The 24,092-nt window shown below is 42.3% G+C and overlaps 1 protein-coding gene across 1 annotated transcript; it reads right to left on the bottom strand.

The window, feature by feature from the left end:
* Window positions 1-4,758: 4,758 nt before the first annotated feature.
* On the bottom strand, window positions 4,759-23,011 carry LOC119726703 (protein Wnt-16-like). Its single transcript, XM_038198503.1, has 4 exons — window positions 22,642-23,011; window positions 19,836-20,140; window positions 14,031-14,326; window positions 4,759-5,491 (listed from the first exon to the last, which is right to left on the bottom strand). The coding sequence occupies exons 1-4, from the start codon at window positions 22,725-22,727 to the stop codon at window positions 5,024-5,026; spliced, it is 1,155 nt and encodes a 384-aa protein (XP_038054431.1). The 5' UTR covers window positions 22,728-23,011; the 3' UTR covers window positions 4,759-5,023.
* Between the last annotated feature and the right edge of the window lie 1,081 nt (window positions 23,012-24,092).

Below are 24,092 nucleotides of genomic sequence, written 5' to 3'. Positions count from 1 at the left end.
CCTCTCTGACTCCAGAATCATGTAACGAACAGGCGCGTACAATACTCAAATCCTTGTCCCAATAAGATGTGATTATGCGGATACCAAAAAAGTACCTATATTGTGCCAACGTTAATCAAGCCTGAAGCGACAACTGTAAGGGGCTAAACTAATGAAGAGAATGAAAAGAAGAGCAGTATATTTTATGGCCGAATCGCCATGTTGGAACATAAGTGAGGCTAGGCGTGCATATATAGACTTTCATGTTAATAGTATGTAGACAGCTGAAGAAAGAATACATTCATGGAGCCGAAGTCTGCCAGTTACGCCTCGTTTCAACCTTGCAGTTTCATGTTATGCAACGAAGTCTGTGTGACACGTACTGTGATAAGTTACGAAATGAGAGGGGCGTGTATAGAGCGGCAGTGCAAGGGGGTGGTGCGAACCTTTGTTCCCCCCCCCCCCCATTGATCTGCCCACCAAATCGGCTTCTCCGCCGACAGATGATAGTCCTAATCCGTAAACGATAGGGATATTTTATTTGACGGGTATCCCCGAATTGTCGTTCCAACGAAAATCCCTCTGAAATGAACAACTTTCCGAGGTTGCCACAACTTCACGTCCCAAGTACGGCTGTTTCATCTCACATTGATGCGATTTCATACAAACTTCAACGCCGGTGTCTTTGATTGAGTCTTTTTTAATTGGATGAACATGCAACAGTCATGGATTTTCAGCAATCAGTGCAAAGCGATTCTAAAGACACCTGCCATCGCTGTGATAGCCCGCAGACAGGAAACTACCGCTTCACGAAAGGACGGACATAGCTAATTTTTCTCTTTGTGGCAAACGGCTGTTTTATCCTTGAGTTTTTACTGAAAACATTACCCTATCTGAAGACGAAGGTTACCCTCAACCTCTCTCACAGCAGAACTGTGAAGGAAGCGTAGTGCATGCCTAGCTTGCCTCTGAGCGTTGACCCCTGGTAAGTGATCAAAGAAAATCTATCCAATGAGAGCTTGGAGCAACGACGTAGCCAAGGAGGGGGAGGGGGTGGGGGTGGGAGGGGGTGAGGGCGCACATCGCCAGTCGCCACCCCCTTGGAATTTGTTGATCTTATTTAGTGACCATGGTTAACAGGTTTAACATACATTGGGCGCCCCCCCCCCCCCCCCCACTGTAACATTCATTCCTCCCACAGTCCCCACCCCCTCCCCATGGCTCAGAGAAAATCGAACAGCGCCCCCTATGTGTTAACACCTATCCCAAAAGGGCTAATATGTCTTTAATTAAACTTTGGGAGACTAATTTGAAGGGAGCTCAACAACACTTTTCTTTGAGGGGGGCACACGCAGTCAAAGGAACGCCGAGAGTCCTCTTGAAGTCCTCCCGATTTGTCAAATTAACAAAAAATCTTCCTCATTGAATTGAAGTGGAGAGAACCAAAATAGAATCAATGTTATCCTCAAAACTAGCGAAACGATGAATGACTGCATTTGAGGAGAGAACTGGGGCAGCACAATGGATGTCTTTTGTGAGGGTTCTTAAAAAAACACACACAAAAAGTCACACATAAATCAAAAAGAGAATGACGCTTTGAAACACGCACCAGCTTCCAATAAAAAAAAATCATGCAGATATTCACAATGAAAAAGTAATTTAATATGGGCCTGTCGTGTCCGTGTTGCAAAACGGCGTTACTCGCATTTTCCACTTCAAAGTATGAAACATAAAACAGCCGCCGTAAAGAACCTGCATCCTCATTGTCAATGTTCAGGTTTTGGTTTTTAAGCCGAAGTGCTTTGCTTAAGGCAGCGTTGCAGTTGATTAGTCAAGTCTAATATGACCATTTATGACTTGTCCAGGATTGTAACGGGGTATTTAATGAAAATTTATAGATCGCCCACTAACTACTGAAGGGACGGGCATTGACTTTAATGCCGCCGGCTGACAAGTTCAACATTTTTGTAAAAGTCGTTTTTGCCACTTCTAGTTCTGCAAACTGGAAATAGTTTTTCTGAAGAGCTTTGTCAGACGGATCGGTTGTTTACTGACTGCTGAATACTCGGGATGTATTTTTGTGGGATGTAGGTTCCGTGTAGGTTTCAGTGACGGAACGGATTGTCAACTTGAGAATCAGGGTTTAAGACTTAAGGCACTACTTACTAATTTCAACAAAATTAAACAGATCCAGTCAACAAACAAAATATTACAGTATCCGTCGCAAGCAAGCATTCAATACTGTAATGCATTTTCTTATTATACACAGTTGAGCAAGCAACGTAACGAAGGGGGATGCTTGACTTAAATATGCATGTACCTTTGCGAACATAGGCGGTAAGGTTTACAAAGTGGTGTTATCGCCCTCTGTTGATTTCAGTCGGAGAGTGTGAATCCGTCATCTTGTGGGTGCAGGCCAGTAAATAGGCCCGAAATTGCCTACGTCGGCCAAATCACTATTTTCATGCTCTCAAATTCTCCGGTATTATAAGCAGTTTGTGGTCCATGAACTTGATGGTTTGTAATTTATAAACAAAAAAGAATGATGGAAGTCGTGCACAGGACTGCGAGCTCATATTTCTTTGAAATTCGTATGAAATTGGGCCCTAAAATGCTCTGTTTTGCAATGGAGCGCAGGCATCAATTTTTTTTTCAAAATGGCGATGGGCTTCAGGACTACTTTAAGGGGTGATTATCTTTGGATGGAATTTTCTCCCAAATGTCATTGGTTAACCCCAAAAATATTGAAAAGAAAATGAAAGATGATGACATAAGATTTAATTTGATGTGTGTCTAAAACATACTATGAGTATTTTTCTTCTGAATTTTGGAAGTGGGCGTATTTATCACTGGGGTCTATATGGCAGTTTATTTACTGGTCTACAACCTTGTGGACCTTGCCACGATCCCTGCACGCGTTTCCTTCGATCCAAATGTGGTCCGTGGATGCAGGTTCGCCTATAGAGAAAACGCCCTCTTGTGGCAGAGATTATTAATCTTTGAAGTTGCAAGTTTTTGCAAATCTTGCACTTCGCTCGTACGGTCGAAAATCTTGTGCCCCCCCCCCCTCCCCTTTGCCTCGCAACGTCTAGAATTTTGGAGGTGATTGTGTCGACCTCAGAATTATATCATTTCTGAAATATGCCTAGAAGAATAAATCTCTCGAGAAGCAGTTACCACAGCCGTTACAGTTGGAGAAGCATGGGCCTATTTTAGTTGACTTGTCACTCGTGTCGATATCAAATCGCTGTTTATCTGACGATCTCTTCACCAGAAGGATTAACTGTACTACTTTTCAGGAAGGGCGCCCTCGACTGTTTGACAGTTTCACTTGACTAATGTACACAATCCCCCTCTAAGGGGCGATTATTACGAGCGCTTAGGACTTGTATTTCGACTCGGCATTATACTCACAGAAAAAATGGAAGCATTATACTTATAGTTCGCACATTAAGATGTAGCAGATAAATACACAAACTCGTGGGGCAGTCCAAACTTTTCGCTGGTACGTCTCTCTTTGATTTTAAACACATACACAGCGGGTTGTTTATTCTGATGTGAGAATATTCAGATCTTGATTTTCCTCAGTTGAATACCACTTGTTGTTGCATTGATGAAGAACAATACAAATTTCATTTCATAATGAAAACTAATTCTATCAATTATTTAAAGGCAGTTTTTCTTCGCTTGTATTCTTACTTTCTAGGTACGCAAAAATGATCTGCCGCCACCATCATCTCCCCAAGGAATCATCCGTTGTCGGAAGGTTGTCTGGACAATGACACATATGCTCAGGAAACTGAACATACAGGCGCCTAGTACACGAAGCTCGAGCCTCTAACACTGAACCTTTGTTGTTGGCTAAAGGGCACAGTTGTCAAAACGTCTGTCCCTTTTTGCGCGTCCAGGTTCAACGCTAGCGCCCCAAGGTGTTCCACCGTGTATAGATGATGTCTTTAATTCCGCAGTGTTTAATCATCCACGGATGTCGACACCCTATACACCTCCCTGCAAAGCCCCTGACCGTTTCCTTTTCGTACGTGATTCAGAAATCAATGTCTAGTCTCCAAACTCAATAAACAAGAAACAACTCGGAATACACAGTAAAAGAAATCCGTTTTCATACTGTTCTAATGGTGGTGTTTTTTATTTATTTTTCTTTAATACATCGAGATTTTTTTACAAAATAATTTACAAGTTTCTCTGTACAGTGACTACTGGCTAACCGTTATTTATAAATAAAATGTTGACATTCTGGTAACAGAATGAGGTACAAATAATATAAGGCAACAAAATATTATTTTGATATTTCACTTTTGCTTAGTTTGGTCAAAGAGCAGTTTTTTTTAAGGATCATTCCATCTATGCATTTTTACTATCCAAATCTCATTTACTACTGAGAATCACATTTGATAACCAAAGTTTATCGGCATGCACTTTTAGTTTGTGAAGGTATAGTGTAAGACCGAAATTTAGACTGTCCCTGAACACACATACTACCATTCTCACAACAGGTATAAAAATGTTTGCAAACACAAGCAAATACACACAGGGGTATGTGGAAAAAAACCCGGATATTTGGCAAAAAAATCTATATCGTTACTAACGTTCGCCCGAAATTGTAAAGGTAAACAAAATTTATATTCAAATAAAGTGGTATGTAAGTACATGTATACATGTTCTACACCTTTTTCTGCAAGTTTCTACAATAAATATTAACACAGTATAGGAGTTTTAATAAATGGAATTTCCTTTCTCTCATGTTGTAAAAGTTTTACCTTTTTTGTATTTTTATGTTAATGGTAGACGGAGTCGAACCTAAAGAACCCTGCTACACCACAGATCTAAAATGAAACTGTTGAGGGTAACTGATTTGTTCCCAGTCTTCTTGAATGGTATGCAAATAAGGCGGCCTGGTTATGCAAATAAGGCGGCCTGGGTATGCAAATAAGGCGGACTGGCTTCTCAGTCTCGTGATTGACCAATGAAATGTCTCTGTCATTTCTTCAGGAGATGTGACCATTATAGTCACGGTGGGAACCACTCATTTACACGTGTACAGATCCGTAATCGTCTCGCAAACTCTGCATTTCACCTCGCAGCACCAGATGAACTTGCAGTCGCACCGCTCCACGATGCGCACCTCCTGCGTGTTGTATCCCCTCCCGCAGCACAGCAGATCGCAGCTGTCCGCAGCCGAAGACGTCCGGTTGCATTCCCTGCCCGTCGTGCCCATGATGCCTCGACTCGCGTCCCGTACGCAGTAGTTCGGAGACCGCTCCAGGTGCACCATCTCGTCTTGCGCAATGGGCACCTTGCGCATGCCGCGGTCCTTCCGTCGTAGGCGGCGCTTGGTGGGTCGGTTCAGGATCTCGATCGACTGCAGGTAGCGGTTCTTGAGGTAGTCGCCCACGGCCAGGAAGTCCGGCATGGTGTTCCAGCAGGATTTGATGGTACACGAACCGGAGACGCCGTGGCATCGACACTGCCTGGACATGAACTGTCTCAGAGCCTGCATTGTGGAAAGGAAACATTGAGAATAATGAGAAACCATCAATAATATTTTAACCATTATTATTAAGAAATTGCACAGAGCGCCCTCATTGTGGACAGGTTCTTCAGTGACAATGAAAGTACAAAGTTTTTACTCGTGTGCATCACAGATGAACAACACTGGGGGCGCTTTTTCAGAATAAAGACATCACCACAATAAACCTGTTCTACATTTCTGACTGGGTCGATTGCGGTTTAACAAGGAACTGACTGGTGTCGAACCGGGAATTAATTGAACCTATGACCTCCTGAGTTTTGCGGTCTTTGAAACCGTTCACCACACACTTGCCAAGGTTCGTTCAAGTTTAAATGGGGCATCGTTACAATGTTGGATAATACACTAGTATCAGTTATGTTAAGTGATGGTCAAATCCCCCCCCCCCCCCACTTCCCGGCCAACTCGCCCGCCCTCATAGCCATGGTCGAGTTGTTCCGAAATCAACTCCATGGCGTATATTATATCCAGCCAGGGGGACAAGAGGAGGTGCCCCTCTGACGACATTTTGGTAACACCATCCCCTCGCAACCATTACCATAACTGCCTTCTTCCGCTTTAAAGTTTTGTTCCCCGTGCTCTTCAATACATTCCATTTGTTTTTTTCTAGTATCAATACATGTTTAACTTGTATGTTTTATTCCAACCAAAAACCTCCATTACTCTCCCTTTTTTGGATAAATGCAACCCCAGTCCGTACATTATCGACACTGTTTTATGGGGCAGGAATCAGCCCACCCTGCGTGAGAACAGAATTATTGTCTAGCTGCCAATAATTCGAAATTGTAAAGTAATAATGCAATAGTGCATAACATTTGTATTGCTAGAGCATTAGCAATTTAGAAAGAAAGAAAATCTGGGGGGGGGGGAGGTATGAAACTCGTAGATTGCACTGGGAACGCAACTGTCATTTTTCGTTACAGACGAAAAAAGAAGTTGAGCAGGAGCTCCCATAGAAATTCATTACAAATAATGCGACCCCCCCCCCCTTAAGAAAAATTCCTAGATCCGCCCCTGTTGAGGCAACGTTTTCCGGAAGATATCTGATCTGCCCTCAAGGCACTAAAACCCAGATACGTTTCTGAAGACATGCAACAACTACATTACAGAACGAAAACTTGCCATGAGGATAGCCTAGAGGCGCAGGTGAACTACATAAAGACTCTAGAGACATACATCTATAAAAATTTAAGTCTGCAATGAAACTGATTCTATGATTTGACAATGACCAGTGACAAAGCGTCCCCAGTCAGTCAGTACTCGTGCCAACATGAACTTCGCATGAACTCGCTGGATGACTGTCCGTCGCCCAGTTTAAATCCAATAATAAAAGCGACGCCGGTGTGAACTGAATCGCGACAAAAAATACTTTGTGGTCAATGTAGAAAGATTAATTTTCAACCACTATGTTGCATGTGCTGAGATTGACGGCTAATTTCCGCTACTTCTTATTGGAAAGACTTTGTTTAACTGGTTTACCCGGGGTCATTAAACGTGCGCATCACCCTCGTCCTCATGGCGTCCGTGCAGTACGCCCTTTGGAAAAATATTGACCACAAGGGAAGTACTCAACAACTCTCCATGGTGTTTGAGAGACGTATCAAATCAAGGCTTATTTCATCATCTTTCATATTTCTATTTAATTTCAGCGGGGGGGGGGGGGGTTAAGTAGGAGAACAGGTGATCAACCTATAAAAGTGGTCCTGAAGCCCTTCGCCATTTTGAAAAATGATGCTATACGCTCCATCGTGAAAAAAGATAAACTTTGGGGCTTATAATGTCATCTAAATTTCACAGAAATACAATGTCGCGAACCTGATTGTGGGTTTCATCCTTCTTTTAATTTTTTTTTTACAAACCCTCAAGGTTATGGCCAATAAAATGCTCTAATAGCAAAAAAAAGAGGACATTCAAATCGTGATTTGGCCCACGTAAGCAATTTTGGGTCTTTTTATTGACCTGCACCCATAAAGGCTATATCACAGACCAATTTACGCCAATTAGGAAGTATATGCCTATACTGCGTTGCATCAAGGGACAGTTGCGTTTCGAACGGGGATTTCTGCATCGCCAACCGTCCCATAATGCAGCGCAACGTACATACCATGTGCCATTTGTTTACAAAATTGGATGTTGTGGTCACGTGGTGCCAACTTTCAGCAAACCTTTCATGTGCATTTACGTTCTCTTGATATGTGGATTGTTTAAAAAGTGTTGACGGGGGCGGGGGCGGGGGCGGGGGCGGGGGCGGGGCGGGGGTGGCCTAGTGGTCAGGGTTCGTGACTGATGATCAGAGGGTCAGGGGTTCGAATACAGCCGCTGGTTATAATGTCGTGTCCTTGGGCAAACCACTTCAACCCCAGTTGCATCTCTGCATCACCCAGGATCCGGCATTAGCTGGGGAGTAACCTGCGATGGACTAGCATCCCATCCATGGGGAACAGAAACATCCTCAGTCATTTCATGCTATACTGAAACTGGAGATAAACACCGGCCTGATGGGCCCCATTCGATCGTGACAGACTTTACTATAGTGTTGACATAAACTGTTGAGCCAATCAACATGCAAAAGATGCTTAATAGGTTTGGGTTGCCCGGTGGTTGCCCATCGGCATGACGTCACAGGGCACATGGTCTATACCTTGGAATCACATTTCTGGTTGCTCACCGTAAAGGGGTGGATGGCTGTGAGCTATCCACAGTATTTAAAAGTTCCCTTTACAAACGTTTTTGAGGAAGAGTTAAATACGTCATTGAATAGGCGGCGTTACAAGCGAAGTTCACTAGGTATAACTGTTAACGATTCAAAATCATAAAACGGCCTGATAGTTCAGCCTTATTATAGCAAGGCCTTCAGAGGCAAATGACAGAGGATTAAGAAGGCCTTGCTACAAAAGGCTGAAATATCAGGACATTTTAAATTTTGATTTGTATATTATTATTTGAGGCCAATCCAGTCAGTTAGCAGTTTACTGAGCAATTTTATATAAACGATTCGTCACTGTTTTTTTTTTGGTCAACATCGGTCTGCTATGGAATGCAACTCAGTCAATATAACTTGGAGAGGAAACTCAGTTGCATTGCTTAACTTAATTGACAACCTGCTAAAAATAGAGACTCAAGAACACGAAAGTCTATTATGAAGACACGTCTGGAGTAACCTCGGGTGTCCCTAGCGTAACCTTTCTGACGAGAGAACAATTCTCCACAGACTCTACCATTCTGCGTCAACATCAAAAGGAAGACAAAAGGTTTCATCAAACGCCACATTCCTTCCATTGTCGAGACACAATGATGTTGCAGGTGTTGACGACTGGGTCCGTAGTCTTGGGGGACTTGAAACTACGAAGCGTGCCATACATGTTCTGGCCTTCCTTAGTCTCATTTCGAGTGTTGAAAGCTTGCTGTCGACAAGGTGATGATTGGAACGGAGGAGACCACACATGGAATGGGGAATCTCTCTGTTTCTTGTTGTTTTACACAACAATATCAGGTGGGACACACACGTGTCCGTCGTTTGCTTAAAAAAAGAAGCGACTGCCCTTCCATCGATCCTGGAAATGAATTTTTGTATCAAATCCAAAATAGTTTCAAGGCTGACCTAAATACTTAAGGTTATTTATACCGGGCTATTATGTTACACGGTTGATCACAGAACATAAGGGATTTTCACTACACATGTACGTGCTTGGTAACAAAAATATGGGATCTGAGGTACCAAGTTGAAATCGATACACAGATAAAATCGGCAAAAAGGTTAGACGGACGAGGAAAATACCCTTAAAGGTGCAACCGTTTTTAATTGGGTCATTCATCGGGTATAATGCCGACACCCACAAATTGAGGACCGACAATTCCTGGGGGTTTTTAGAGGTTAAACGTGCAGCAATCCTGCAGGGTAAACGCTACAGAAAAATAGGTATTTTTAAGGGCCTACAATTTTGTGCAACGAACTATAGTAGCTAAACTTCGATTTTATATATTTAAAAAACACTACAATAATGTATGAAATAAACCTGATCTTTTGTCGTCCCACGGAACAAATAAAGAAGGAGATGTTAGGACCAAAGACAACTTTTCTCCATAAAATACTGCCAACAAAAAGTCCAAAAAACGATGCCTGCTCGAAAATTTCCCAAGTCCGTAATTGTGATCAGTTGTGACAGCTTGAAGGGGATGAGGGCAGCAAAACAACCACTGAATTTGAAAAACTGTTTGGATAAAATGACCGAAGTTGAATAACTGCGGCGAAAAGTCAAGCACGGGTAGCGCCATGTACTGTTTCAATTTCAGCGGTGTTGTTTCAGGGACTTGACGGGGCGCAACGCGCCGCTGGGCGGTGTTGGGTTCACGGTGTCTCACGCTGAGTATAATTGGTAAGACATCCCGAGCGTCGGTTAGTATGGGATTGGTTGTCAACCTGAGGTCGCCCTTGGCATGCACTGGGCAAATTGCAACACGATAGTTCAAGGAGAATTAACTGTTACAAATAGTTGGTGTTGAGCCAGTGAGCAAGACTGTTGGAGGTGGGGGGAAAATGGAAAACAAGGAAACACTATGCAAGAAAATCATTACTTGATCTGTCAATTTTTTCTTGCCAACACAGACTTTTCAGTACAGCGTTGAGTTAGTCAGTACAGCGTTGAGTTAGTCAGTACAGCGTTGAGTTAGTCAGTACAGCGTTGAGTTAGATTTGTGACTACAAGTCAAGTCACAATTTACTGAAAATGAACATGACAATGGAAAACCTTTTTTTCAAGTTCAATAGAAAAACCTCTCATTTTGAATTGAGACTGGGTGACTTGTGATTGACTTTATAGAGTTGCGGATAACTTAATAAACAATCGTCCAGTGTTATGGAAACGTATGATAAACGCCATCCGGGGATTGAGAACGAAGATAGGTTTGTGACAAAGTGGTAGCCAGTCTTTACTCGTTGCGTTTTTATTTTACAATAATCATGTTGACAGGACTTGAACTATATCTTTGGGAAGATGAATAGAGCACACCGCTCAAAACATTGATGATTCTTCGCAGTTTGACTGAACTCACACAAGAATAAGTCAAGAAAGTGAGAGGGCATGACGTTTCGATATAGCAGGATTTTCCTCAAACGCAAAAAAAAGGACATAGGCCTACACTACATGTAAATATTGCTACTGCAATATCCTCCACTCATTGATTCTTCAACCATCCCCGTCAGGTCCTATTAAACCCTCAGGGATAAGTAAATAATTATGAGATTAAGACGGATAATTTTTCCCTAAATTATTTTGACAATTACAATTTCCTACGAGTCTAGACAGATTGATGGCCCTGTAACAGAATTCTGACACTTAATTCTCTTCGTCTCGTTCTCTTTGTAGGACCGGCGGCATGCCAGTTATTCCGTTCATCCCTGCCTATTTGTTGTAATTACCGTATCACAACACCCGTCCATTACACACCCTGACAAAGGACCCAGTCGGCACCAATTATTACAGCTCACTAATCCGGGATCTTCTCCACAATAGACCCCGGTACCTCCCCTCATCAGATCCAGTAATTTTATGACCCGTGTGGGGAGAAAAAATATGGAACGACCTTGCCAGCTAGCTGAGCTTTAAGGGATAATTTACGATCTGTTTGGGGAATTTCCTTCCTTTACGAGGTGGCGCATTTGCGGTAGGGTCCGTGGTTTAACCAGTTTCGCAATTTTACGCGATACCGTATAGTCTATATTATGATGTTGCCATTTTGTGGCACTTGGGGCGCAGGAAACTTTTGTATGGATAAGAAAAGCAACAATGTTGTCACATAAAGAAGATTATGATGACAAGCACACGCAACTGGATGACAACAATCATTTTGCCAGAAGGCGACGGTTGAGCGTGGGATATGACGCCAATACATTTCTTTCTCAGGCAGGCTATACCAAAAATTGGTCATCAAATTGAGTATAACTTTTTAATAGTTATTGGATATGAACACAGACTCCATTATAGTTTTTTATATTTAGAAAGGACCAGGTATGGGTGTCGATCGGAAATAATGCTGGTTCAATATTCTCAAGAAAAGCACGAAAAAACACCACCATGTTTCAGAAGTGGCTTTAAAGTTTGGTTGGCTCACAGATTTACATGTAATCAATAGGCCTTTAGTTTTGAAAAGAAATATATGATTTTCGTCAACGAAGCACTGAGTTCATCAAATTTGCACATTGGAGGCGTTAATGAGATAAACCCTACATCAAATTCGAATTTCGTTATGTGCTTTTTACGGTGTAACTGAAAATGCTTTACATACAAGGAATTAATGTATTTGGGTAGTTGGGTCAACTGGGATGAGTTGAAGCATAGACCAATTTAGCCATTTTATCACACATTCTTTGGCAGCAAATTCATACCAAACGCATCCAGGTTTTTTTTGTTTTTTGCAAAGGGGGTTTGGAGATACCCAGAAACATGTAGATGACGTCACCGTTTTTCAGACGTACGATCTTGGCTGTTTACTGATTCGCTTATATACCTGCGCTCAAGTTTTGTCTTTTTTAATCCAGTGTTAAGTACGTGTTAATCCACCCAGTCAACAGTGTTTATCTTGGTTAAGTGGTGGTATTTAGCAGATATCGGTATCTCACAACAAGGTGCGATTCTCTCAGATGTGGTGTACAGAAAGCAAAGATTGCAGGAATGTTGCGCCTTTTGTGAACCAAATTGCTGCAGTATAACGATTGTGTGGTTGTTGCATAGTTTGCTTAGTAAGACAATACAAAAAGGTGGCATGAATCGATACTTTTAATTGGCTGTTCGTCGGAATTGGCTTCCCTTTCTGATATGAAAGAATGAGTCATAACAAAGATTGTCTCCAATGCAGATATCAAGTTCTTGGTAAGGAAAGGCTACACCATAAGTGCAGCAGTTCGTCCAAGCAGAATATTATTTTTTACCACACTTGTCTTGAGTGTAAAAAAGTACATAATTCTTACTTGTATACGAACAATTTCTGTCTATTTCTATAAATTTCCATCAGAAACGTAAAGCTGCCATAATGTCCACCTGTCCAAACCTAAGTTATGGTCTACCTCTGAAGAGGAACAGGAATGGGCCAACTGATAAGGTCCAGTTAATTGTCTGGTTCACTGTATCTGAAATGTGCCGACGATGACATCAGCAAACATGGCCGAGCCCATAATGAGGTGCACCACACTGTTTGCACAAATCATAAAAAACGGACCACAGAGCTGCGTGCTTTCGAATCCAATGCAAGTTTTGCTACTACAACAATAGGCGGCTGAAAGGTGGAACGGAAAGTTAGCCATCATGAAAATTGAAGAAAAAATACTACATTTTCTTGCACGATTTCTACAATTTCCTACCCATTCTGATGTTCATTTCGAGATGCCGCCATGATAACAAATCTGGAATTAACATTACTAACCCAAAACATGCGTCAATATGAAACGGGGATCCTTTAAAAGACAAGGATGAAACATTATCAGGAATCACAGTATTTACTGCCCAAGATTTTATTGCCTCTTTAAAAACTTTATAGGGAGATTAGAGAAGAAAGAGACCTATTTGTTTGCGTGTTGTGAAAGCTAGAAAAACTGTTTACATTTTGTACCTGACGAATCTATCGTCAAAGGGCTATAAAAAAGAGACAATGGATATATGGTTGGCAAGATAGGCGAAGTTTAACGATTACTTTGTCTTAGTACAGAAAAATCAGGGTGGATATGGTGGGCCTTCTAATTGCTTCTCAGAAATGTATTAATTTTCATGTATTAGTTTTCTGAGAAAGGACCTGCAGGAGTGTTTTGATGTCTACCTCCAGAGTGTGAAGAGTGACGAGTGGGATTTGAGACCAAATTAGATCATCGCAGGTACCGGTGCCCTAAGACAAGACACAGAACTCCAATTGCCAAAAGCAAATGGGTAGTTGTGTAGGCGGAAGTGGTTACTGTGTTAGGTTGTGACCGAACGTTGCTGCTCAGAGCCCATTCACACATACTGGAATTTGTATCCTTGTGCCTGTGGAGTCATTTCTTTGTTCTCGTGTACTAAAGTTTTCGAGTTTGAAAGTGTACTTTCAAAATGCTCCTATTTTAACCAGAATTAATTTCCTGGGCTAAAATTCGGATTTAATATCCCTTACATAAAATACTTCAATCTGCGACACTACAACACACCTTGGAAATTCCTATTTTTTGAGTTAAATCCATGTATCTATTTCGTGATAACCCTGTGGAGACGTATTCACCTATAGAAATTGCTCTGTGGAGACGTAAACAATCGTTTGTTCCCTGTTGTGCACATGTCTCCACAGGATACCGTGTACCAGATCACTGTGGACAAGTCTGTGGTTTTTTTTTTCTGTGATGAGTAAACACTTTATACATTCATTGTCACTGAATTAAAAAAAATCCTGTCCACAGTTGGGGCGCTCTGTGGAAACTGTCTGTAAACAACTTAGAATCGCCTTCCCAAAGTTAACAATGCTAACATTTTGAATTTCAACCCACCTGTCGCCCAACCTCGTTGTTGTGCAGGTTCATGGCGCTCCTGACCCGGTTCGCCTTGCCCTCCTCCTCCTCCCCTTTCCGTACCTCGGCCGCGTCCACGAACTGCCTACCGACGGTGATGCCGTAGTCCAGGTTATCGCTGCATCCGCCCCACTGCCAGCCCTCGGAGTTGACCAGGCCGTTGCGCGAGTCGTCGCAGGAGCAGTCGGTCAGGTTGCCCAGGCTGCATGTCTTGGTCACGGCGTGGACCACGCCCGCGCTGGTGATGGCGTAAACGAAGGCCGTCTCGCGGCTCCCTGGGTGGGGCAAAGGGACAGGGTCAATTAAAAGATCAATTTTTATATTTTACTGTTTATTTATTTACAATGTCGATTAAATCACACCGTCCTCAAAAGTCCATTACAAGTCATTCAGTTCCAAGTAAAGTAAGCTATTCAACTGAACTGTGATTAAAAAAACCCATTATTTTGTTGTTGTTCATCCACTGTTACTTGTGACCGGACTTGTGGTTTGACTTTGTGATTTACCTGTGACCGAAGTTGTGATAAAATTTAGTGTAAAATTTTGATATGAACGTCTACTTAATCTTCTCTTAAATATAGAGCTCATTATTTTGAATTTATTATCGAGTAATGAAACCAGCGGTTCTTTGAAATGTATTGGCAATGTATCGCAAATTTGGCCTGGGCAAAACGTTATCCGTGAGATGGGAGGAAACCCAGGAAAGATGCTGCAGGGAAACCCAAGGAATCAGGCATTAATTACTGAACTCCCAATCCTATTAACGGCCAGGTTGGGATTCGATCTCCTTCGGGGTCACAGAAGTGGAGAAGAGGAACCCATCACTACGCCTAGTAGGCCTATATAGGTCTACATGACTCCCCTGTTATTCATCACGCATTCATAACCGGTTTTCTCGATAAACCTCTTAACAGAGTGTATAAAATTGCAAAAGTAATCCGGAAAAAAAACTGGTTTGGTGTTAATGTATGTTGCATCTTTTTTGTAATGGTTCACCAGTTCTCCCAAATTAATACCTTACTGTCTTGTACCCCTACAGTCACTGATGACTATCTAGGTTGGTCTGAATCAGAGGTGATCGAGTCGAGTTGTCCAAACATTGCGCGCCTCACTAGGGACGTTGTGTTAAAGGGCAGGTCCACAAACCTTTCCTTACGGAGCATTGTTTGGACAGCTCATGCCACCGCTGAGTCAGGCCATGGAGGTAGGAAACAGACCAACTTTAGCAAGAAGTGTCAGCTTTTGTTTTTGAAACCACTTGTGCGCATTCATCCATGATTGGTATTAATGAGAAGTTCATAAGCTATAACCTTAACTATGAAACCACAATGACAACTGTCTAATTTTAACATTTTTATAACCTTTTTTGCCGGTGCCAACGGTACCAGCCTATAGTACCCACTTTGTAGGCTATCTCACTGACTGACTTACTCCCCGACACCCCGACTGACTGACCGTGCTGACTGACTGACTCCTCGACTGACTGACCGTGCCGACTGACTGTCACTAATCAGCTGGGCAGTGCTATCGTATAGGATTACCCCGTAACGCCAACTAATGAGTTATATCCGGCTCATTATACGTAGATCAAATGCATGAAAAGACTTTCAATGAATGGACATTTTGAAATCAAGTGAATAGAATTTGGTGAGGTCTGGGACCAGCTTTACTATAGGCTTGCCTTGTCTTGTTTTTACAAACACTATCTCTGTACAAACCCCCCCCCCCCCAAAACTCGCGCTATTCTGCTGAAGTCACGCGAGACGACTGGTGATGTTGTAGTCAGAGACCAGTGGTTGACGGTTGTTACAACTACGGAAGCCCTTCAAGGGACAAGTCTCATATGCCAAATTCAATTTTCATCCCATCAGATATGACGCGCCTGACCAAATTAGACGTGGCACAGAAGTTTCCTTTGTTTACTTTTGAGAAATTTGAGGTCGGTGCAGCTAGAACTATTGTCGAATTTTCTAGACCTCCTGCAATATAAGTCTTGGAGGTTGTGGAATTTGAAACTCGTTTAGGCTCTTATCGTTTGCGAAAAAAATATGGAATAAAATCTATTAAGGGGATTTGGTGCAACCGGAAAAGGTTTAACCCGGCTGTTTCTGCCAAATTTGGAGTCAGACATAGTCTTAACCTCTGCCCCGATGAATTTGAGCTTTAAGGCTCTGACGAAAAGTTACAAAATCCTTTACATGCCGACCACAAGTCAAAGTCTACGGTTGCCAGGTCCCATGCTTTCAACAGACTTAAACCACCTAATCGCGATCTGATGAAATTAAAGTCTTAATTGGAAGGCTATGTAACTTCACCTCTGCGTCTGTCAGTCACTCCACCCTTTGGAATGTGTGTGTAAGGGAAACTGAAAACAATTAGATTTGTTCTCCGACATTAGAGATTTAAGGAATAGGATACGAGATTTGTCAGGTCAGTCGCACACCCAATTCCGTGCATGGCCCAGGGCGTGTTGTGAAACACGGCCAGGCTGTTTGGATTGCCAATGATCGTCCCAAGTTTGTGTTTTGGTTGCAAATCGTGTTTCGGAAACAAGACACAAAGAAATACACCCCAAAACGGAGAAGCTGACAAATTGAAACAGAATGTTGAGGGCAGATCCCTTCAGACCCGTTTACGTCATCGTCATTCGGTCGGATGACTGACTGATCTTGATGTATTTGACTGGCTGGTATAGACTGTGATTGATAACAAGTTTACAGACTGACTTTTCACTCGGCAGAATGATTGACAACCTGCCTAGCTGCTTTACTTTTCCAATGTCTTAGTTTTCAAGTGCAAGGCGATTTGTTATTGTTGATTAAGATGATGTTTTCTGAGTGTATAGGCCAAGAAAATGCCGGTACCTCAATCCACGTCTGCATAGTTCAAGAACCATGATTTGTACAGGATGGTGGATATTTTGTTTTCTTTCGTAGTTCAAATAAAACTTTGAAAACCCACGCACAACTTATGAATTCCACACGAACATCGATGGCAATACAAAGAAAGAACTCCGTTTGCGTCACCTGACACGAAGGTATATCAAACGCAACACTAAATCAAAAGTTTCCCTTGGATTGGGAATTGGTATGGGACATTTGACTTAAACGGGGCCGACTTCGATAAATTGCTTCTTTGTGAATGGCAAATAAGCCACACTGAGTAGGCCTAATTAATTGCACAGTTAGTTCGGCAACAATTCTGTTCGCAGGCGAGTCTCCGGGTATTTACACAATTAAGTTCCCACTCCTTTGAATTACGACCAATAACCATGTGAAAAGGGTACTTGCAGTTCTTCTGACCATTTTGTAGGCACATTTTGAAGGCATCATTTTAAAAAGAGTAGGCCTATACACGGCTTAGCCTTCGCATCAGATGGAAAAAAAAACCAACGAAATGCCAAAGAAGAAAAGCCGACTAGAGGCTGAAGAGAAGATTTCGCCAAAATAAATAATCAACACCCTTCTATAATGACATTTTACAAAGCGGATCTGGGTAAAGGACGTCGGGACAAAATATTCCATGCTTTGATCTTCCGACAGACATGAGTCCCAACGGGGTCGAGGCATTAAAGTAACATGGCGGAGTACATTAATAGGAGATTACGGCATCTCATTGATGCATGGTTTGGTAAGGGGAAAGGGGGTGGAAAGGAAGCCAAATACTCTGCAATATAAAGGTCAAAAACCGAAGAACAAGAACAAGTAAAAATCAAGCTCATGAAAATTTAAACGAGTTTTCCCCCCTGTTGTTTGTCTGTTTGTTGTTTATTTATTTGGAGTTGTTGCTTAAACTAGGCTATACAGAGACAACAAGATGACAATAATTGTTGTCCCCGATCTTCATTCATTTAATTAGGAAGTTGTCGAGGAAACAATTCAAAGGTCATCGATTAGGCTTTGTAAAATCCGGTCACGCTAGTGTAATTATTGTCTTAACTGATTAATTACATAGTCCCTTTTTTAAAGTCGATATTCGACAGACACGTCATCCCTTTGGATCGTGTGTGTTTGCTCAAAGGTGATTTGTTTCACGCTCATTATGTTATTATACCGAACTTTTTGGAAGGTGACGCACAAGCCGATGAAACAATTGGCATATTCTCTTTCTATTTTCGGATGCGTCACATGAAGTACACACAGTCACTCACAAAATAGTAGCTATAACTCAGTATGCTTGTTGTAGGGCCTAAGCAAAGACAATTGCATGGAAAATGTATTTAAGTTATTACAACCGACAGAGCTGTATTACAGCCGACAAAGCTGACACAATTCTTTCATTTTGTTTGTGGCTTTCTCACAATAATCTGTCCCTGAATGTAAGAAATAGGCCTCAGGATAATCTTTGCCCACAAGACAAATGGTAACCTTTTGAGAATTTTTTTTAACTCATCACTGATGTTTTTTTGAGTTGACTTTCGAACAAAAAAAGGCATAAAGTACCCTCATTCAATACAGTTGTGACATTCTAAAGGTACTTGCAACGCCAGGATTGTTAAATGATATTATGACTGTGGAACTGAGGAATTGTAGGCGCATTGCCCCGTCTCTAAGGTCCACAGACCTAACCATCTATCAATGCATAACGAATAGCTCCCGCGCATGAAATATGACAATCACTCGCTATCTCGTTCTGTCTCGTTCAGACCTTGAGAAAATATTAAGACGGGAATGATCCTCAAAAGAAACCGTCGGATTTAGTTCCTCTAATGGATGAATGAGGCTATGCGATTATAAGGAGCCCCTCGCCGAAGAAAAGAAAAGCCGAAAAGCACACGGGTGTAAATGATGACCGCACACGGGTTTTTTTTTATGTGGGGTTTAATGGGGCAAGGGATCGGGTGCTGTGACCGTAGGATGAGGGTGGTTGCGGCGGGCCTTTGAGGGGATTCTCTGACACCGATAGGTGTCCTTGGGGGTACTGCCCAAATAATTCTCTGACTAGACAACTGTTGTGTCTGCTGCTCCAGGGGGAGGGACTTGGGACAGTGCGAGAGGTTGGAAGAAAAGAAGAGCTGTCGAGTTAAGGACATGATGGAGTCAATGGAGTCAATAAAGTATAGAACGGATACATGGTGGGTCTGGGAGTATCTTATTGTGTGCAATTATTGCTGGGCGTTGAGGCAGTATGAGCTGAAAATTCGCAGTGTTTTCTACATAACCAGACCAAAATAAGCTACGTACAGTTTATGGTTTCTGGCCCAATAAAGGAGGTTATGTAGCCTGTAATATTTTCCACATATTGACCACGTCACCTGTGACGTCACGCCAAGAGACAGCCGAAAGGCAAAACAAACACCTCCTTTTATTTTGTCCATTAAACGGTAAATGTCCATACTTTTAAACCACTTAATTCCAGAGATACACGTGCAGCGCAGAAGAGAACAGTTTCCTGATGTTGACCACAACATCCACGTTTGTACGTGACATGGTTGTGGGGGTACACTCATTGTGCATGTCAAATAGCCCACGAGTTTGACGGCATCACACTCTCAAAACGTCAGGCGGATTTGACAACAGAACAGTCAAACTTGCCCCAGTATAGAGTTTTATCATGCTGACACCATTTCAGTCATGTTCCCTGTATCCTATAACAGTACTGAATGATGTTCTTTGTGCAAAAAGGAACCAGACGATTTTTCTTTCCAACCTCGCCTTGGTTACGTTGATTTGAATGGTCAAAATCAAGATGGCCGCAACATGATAATGGTCTATACTTTCCCAGCTGGTGGGTAAAAGTTCGCATGTTTTCGATTCTTTTAAGGTTATATTAGGATAAGATTACCTGTTTTGAGCACCTTTCCAAATGCGTTCTGCTCCTGATCGTGTATGGTGCAGTTCCACCTCTCCTCTCGAAACTGCCGCTGACACTCGGCGATCCCCAGCCGTGCTCCCGCTCCGATCACCGGTATGGCCTCGGGTCTCCTCTCGCACACGGCACGCTGCTCGGTAGCCAGTCCCGGAACAAGGGAACAGACCGACTCGCCCGGGGAAGTAGGCCGTGGAAGGACGGGGTTGCTGCTGCTGCTGGCCGGTAGGCCTAGGTCGTTGGGCTGGTTGACGGTACCCAGGGACGCTATTCCGAGCCACCTATGAATCAGAGATGAAAAAAGGTCTACAAATTATGGAAAATTGAATTTTCATATACGGGGTAAATCTTAGGAAGAGATGTATTTTAAGCTTGGGAAATCAGTTGAGATTAACAGCTGCCGTCATATTCTATACCATTTAGGCCCACAAAACAATGAAGGTAGGTGACCTCATAAGGGATACAAATTGGGACTTCTACCCTTACTTGGAAGTCCGGACCAAAATGACCTACGACTGAGTATGGGGGGGGGCCTACTTTTTTTTAGCCTTTAGGACGCAGTTGGCTTGGTCCAAGGTGAACTTGGTCTCAGGTCAATTTGGTCCCAAGTGAACTCGGTTCTGAGTTGACCAGGGACCAGGTTGACTCAGAACGACTTGGCTTGGGACCGAGTAGACCTGCACCACTAGTGACCTAACCTAACCTCAAACGTACGCCCGTGCGTGTCAGGTAAGATATGAGACGGGGGAAACTTAGCCATCTATAGCTTCACAGTTTAGCCTTCAGATTGTTTGCACCTCAGCCATCTTTGAGGTACATGTAATATATGCCTTATGAGGTACATGTCATATATGCCTTATGAGGTACAGGTAATATATGCCTTATGAGGTATAATATATGCTCAACAGGGATACCAATGAGTAGTCCTATTCTGCATTGATTGTTAATAAATTAACATAACAAAACACACCACAAAGATGGCTGCTCAATGCAATCGGTCTATATTGCCGGATTTCAAGGATGCTTTGTAATGGAAGAATGCACAAGGAAGGACCTTACATTTTTACATAATTGCTCTTGCCACTTTGCAAATAAACTTTATTTTTGGGTTCTTTATTTTACGGACGACCTATAGACACAAGTTATTAGCGTTGCACAGCTGCATGCGGGCCCACTTATAAAACCGAAAACAATTCTTTATTGTATTGTACATGGTATGTCAGAGCATGGTCATGAGGCCATAAACCGCCGATTTTTACAGTCAATGTATTTGCACAATGATTGCTAAATCACGTAGGCCACAACAGGCATAACATATACAGATTTTAAACACACCAGCTAAAACAGCCCACTTGTGATTCTGGAAATAATATGAACTATTCCAGAAACTTATAAAATAAAGGAATGATTCGTTTTGTTTCTGGGGGGGGGGGGGCGGGAACATCGCAACAGTTCAACACAATGTGTTTTCTACTGGATTTTATGATTGTTTAAAACAAATTGTGACCAATTTTTTAGCAATTTGGGAACCGGAAACCCTATCCCCCTGCGGAGATCACAAGTTTGTCTGGGGTATAAAAATTGACAAATCGAATTCCCGTGACGGTAAACACTCCGCTATATACTGAACTGCAAGATAGCATTATTGACCGGCGGATTTCTGGGCAAAATCTCCGGTAATTGGAATTGACGCGCACGGCGCGTTTTTGCCCCGAGGAGCGTGTTGGCAGCGGTTCGTGCTGCCGTCTGGCCCGGCGAACGAAACCACCCAGACATCAACGTCAAGGGACACCATTCCTGGAGCTTCTAAGCAGGTAGAAAGTGGCTAAGCTAAGAATATATTTGCTTAGCAAATATAAACCTGGTTACCAGTCAAAATGTGTGGAGATGTGTATCGCTTTTGATTGGTTCACAGCCGCTTTTTGCTTAAAAAGCAAATATGCTGAGCATAAATTTCTGATAAGCAGCTCAATGTCATTGGGCCCAGATGGGAACCACTGATACACGGAGTCAACGCATGACCGAGCACGTGCTCGATGCACCGTGCTTTTAGTCCTTTCCAAATATTGTCCCTGTCATCCCCCCCCCCAAAAAAATACTTCCTTCCCAAAAATTATCTACCCCTCTCCTTCAGCAGAAAAACATGAAGCCTTAACGACTGAACTAAATAGTTTCTACAATAATTCCCCACACACGAGAACAATGATGTATGTGTATATGGATCGTTTATCACAAACCAAACCCTAGATTTCTTCCTCGATTATTTACTAGATTTTACAATTTCAAAGTTTACCCTTCAATTTAATCGAATGAATCAGATGGTGCAAATGAGTCGAATGAGTTGCTTTCTCGTGCACGATGCATCCCAATACGACCCTCAACAGAACTAGTAGTTTATATATCCCTCTTCACACGACACCACAAACAAACTTACCATGATTGAGACATTTTCTCATGCTTGAGAAATCTTACAAAAATGCAATTAGGTGAAGGGACACCCATGCTAGAAATGAACAACATCCCCGTGGAATTATCAATCCTTGAGACGTTTTGTCGGAGGTCCAGATTTGCATACAAGGAGCAGGGCAATTATAGAGTGCGTACAACTGAAATCAAAGTTTACGAAGAAATTTTCTTCTTAATAAAGTAACCATGCAGGCTCAAACTATATTTCAAAGTTATTAATTGGAATATTTCTGCTCCGATAAGTAAGTAGTTCACATGTGGATTGCAATAAGATTGATCTGAAGATTAAAATCAATGACTGTAAGGTTATACTTACATCCACGATGCCCTGGATGTCGCGGGAAGAACGCAGAGCAAGATCAGACACGAAAACTCACAACACCGTAACGTGGTTACATCCATCGCAGTTGATCAGCAGAGGTCGCACGGATTTCTCCCCAAAAAAGTAACCTCAAAAGTTCACACAGATTTTCACCTTTGGCAGCTGTTCACGGTAATTTTTCCAGTTCCAACAAGGAAAGAGCAAAACTATCCTTCCAACTGTGATAATATTCCTGGGTTTCAGAGAAGAAAAACGAGCAGCAACAAACATGGAGCAAGGAGAACTGAACTCGCATTTTAATGTTGTGACAGCCTACTTCGCAGGGCAAGAATGCAGCAACAGGCACACTACACGCACACTGGCGTTCCACATCAATGAGCAAACACGCGTATTATCAAAGAGTGCCGGTAGGCGGTGACTGTTTGACTTCCTCTTTGATTGGTCGTGATGAAACGCAGCCGCGCGCTTGGCGGCCAATCGGAGGCGGTGTCTTCTAAAACCGGGACTGTCAATCATCGCGGTACACTTTGATTGGGCGGAGTTTGCGGACAGCGTTAAAGAGGTCTCGCCGCAAGTTGCGTGGAATGCGTTGCAAAGTTTACTTGAAAACAGGAGCGAAGTTCACATAGGCCAATGCACTAAAGGTAAATTCTGTCCTGACTGAATTTCAGAATGTTTAAAAAAAATTCAGCCACTTTAATTTAATCCATCTTGACGTCATCTTAAACTTTTGAGTATCTTGTCTTACAGATGAGATCATTTTCACGTTAAAAGGTGCAAAATAAAAAAATTCTTTTTTTTCTAAAGGGTAAGGTTGTAAAGTATAATTTAAATATATATCGCGGAGTAATAGGTAATATTTTCTTTGCCATCATCAACTCTTTCCAGCATTGACCGAATGAAACTAATAACTCAATGTCTCAAAACAGGAGGAAATTGGGCGCTGATGGCATATTGGGGTTGTGAAGACAAAGGACAGTTATGAAATGATAACGATGATATGTCATGATGATGATGACGAGAACAATTGTGATTTCGGATACGATTAGGTGTGCCAATATAACAAACTTCTTAATCGTTACCATAATGTCTCTTCAACCGCCCCACAATATCTTACTCAATATCTTTCTAATTTCAGGCTTAATAATAATTGTATATGTCTCATTTTGTTCCCTGCCTCATAAAATTCCATACCCCAGTTTTCTCAACCTTTTTTTGTAGCATTGTCGCCTGTTTTCTTCATCCGTTATGGCGCGACTTCGGATTACTTTAATTCCTGCATATCCTGCGGCCATACCATTCCACGCAACGATCTATGTCAGATCGTTCCATTCCTAAGCGGTACTGACGCGTTGAAGCAAGGCACCAGGCGATGTTTGGTTTTTACCACCGAGAGAAAATTTACAACACAGTTAGTTGAATTTGTATTATTGGAAAATATTTTT

This window comes from Patiria miniata, unplaced genomic scaffold (genome assembly GCF_015706575.1).
Source record: "Patiria miniata isolate m_02_andy unplaced genomic scaffold, ASM1570657v1 HiC_scaffold_2, whole genome shotgun sequence".
Taxonomy (NCBI): domain Eukaryota; kingdom Metazoa; phylum Echinodermata; class Asteroidea; order Valvatida; family Asterinidae; genus Patiria; species Patiria miniata.
This window is presented reverse-complemented; position numbering and strand designations above follow the sequence as displayed.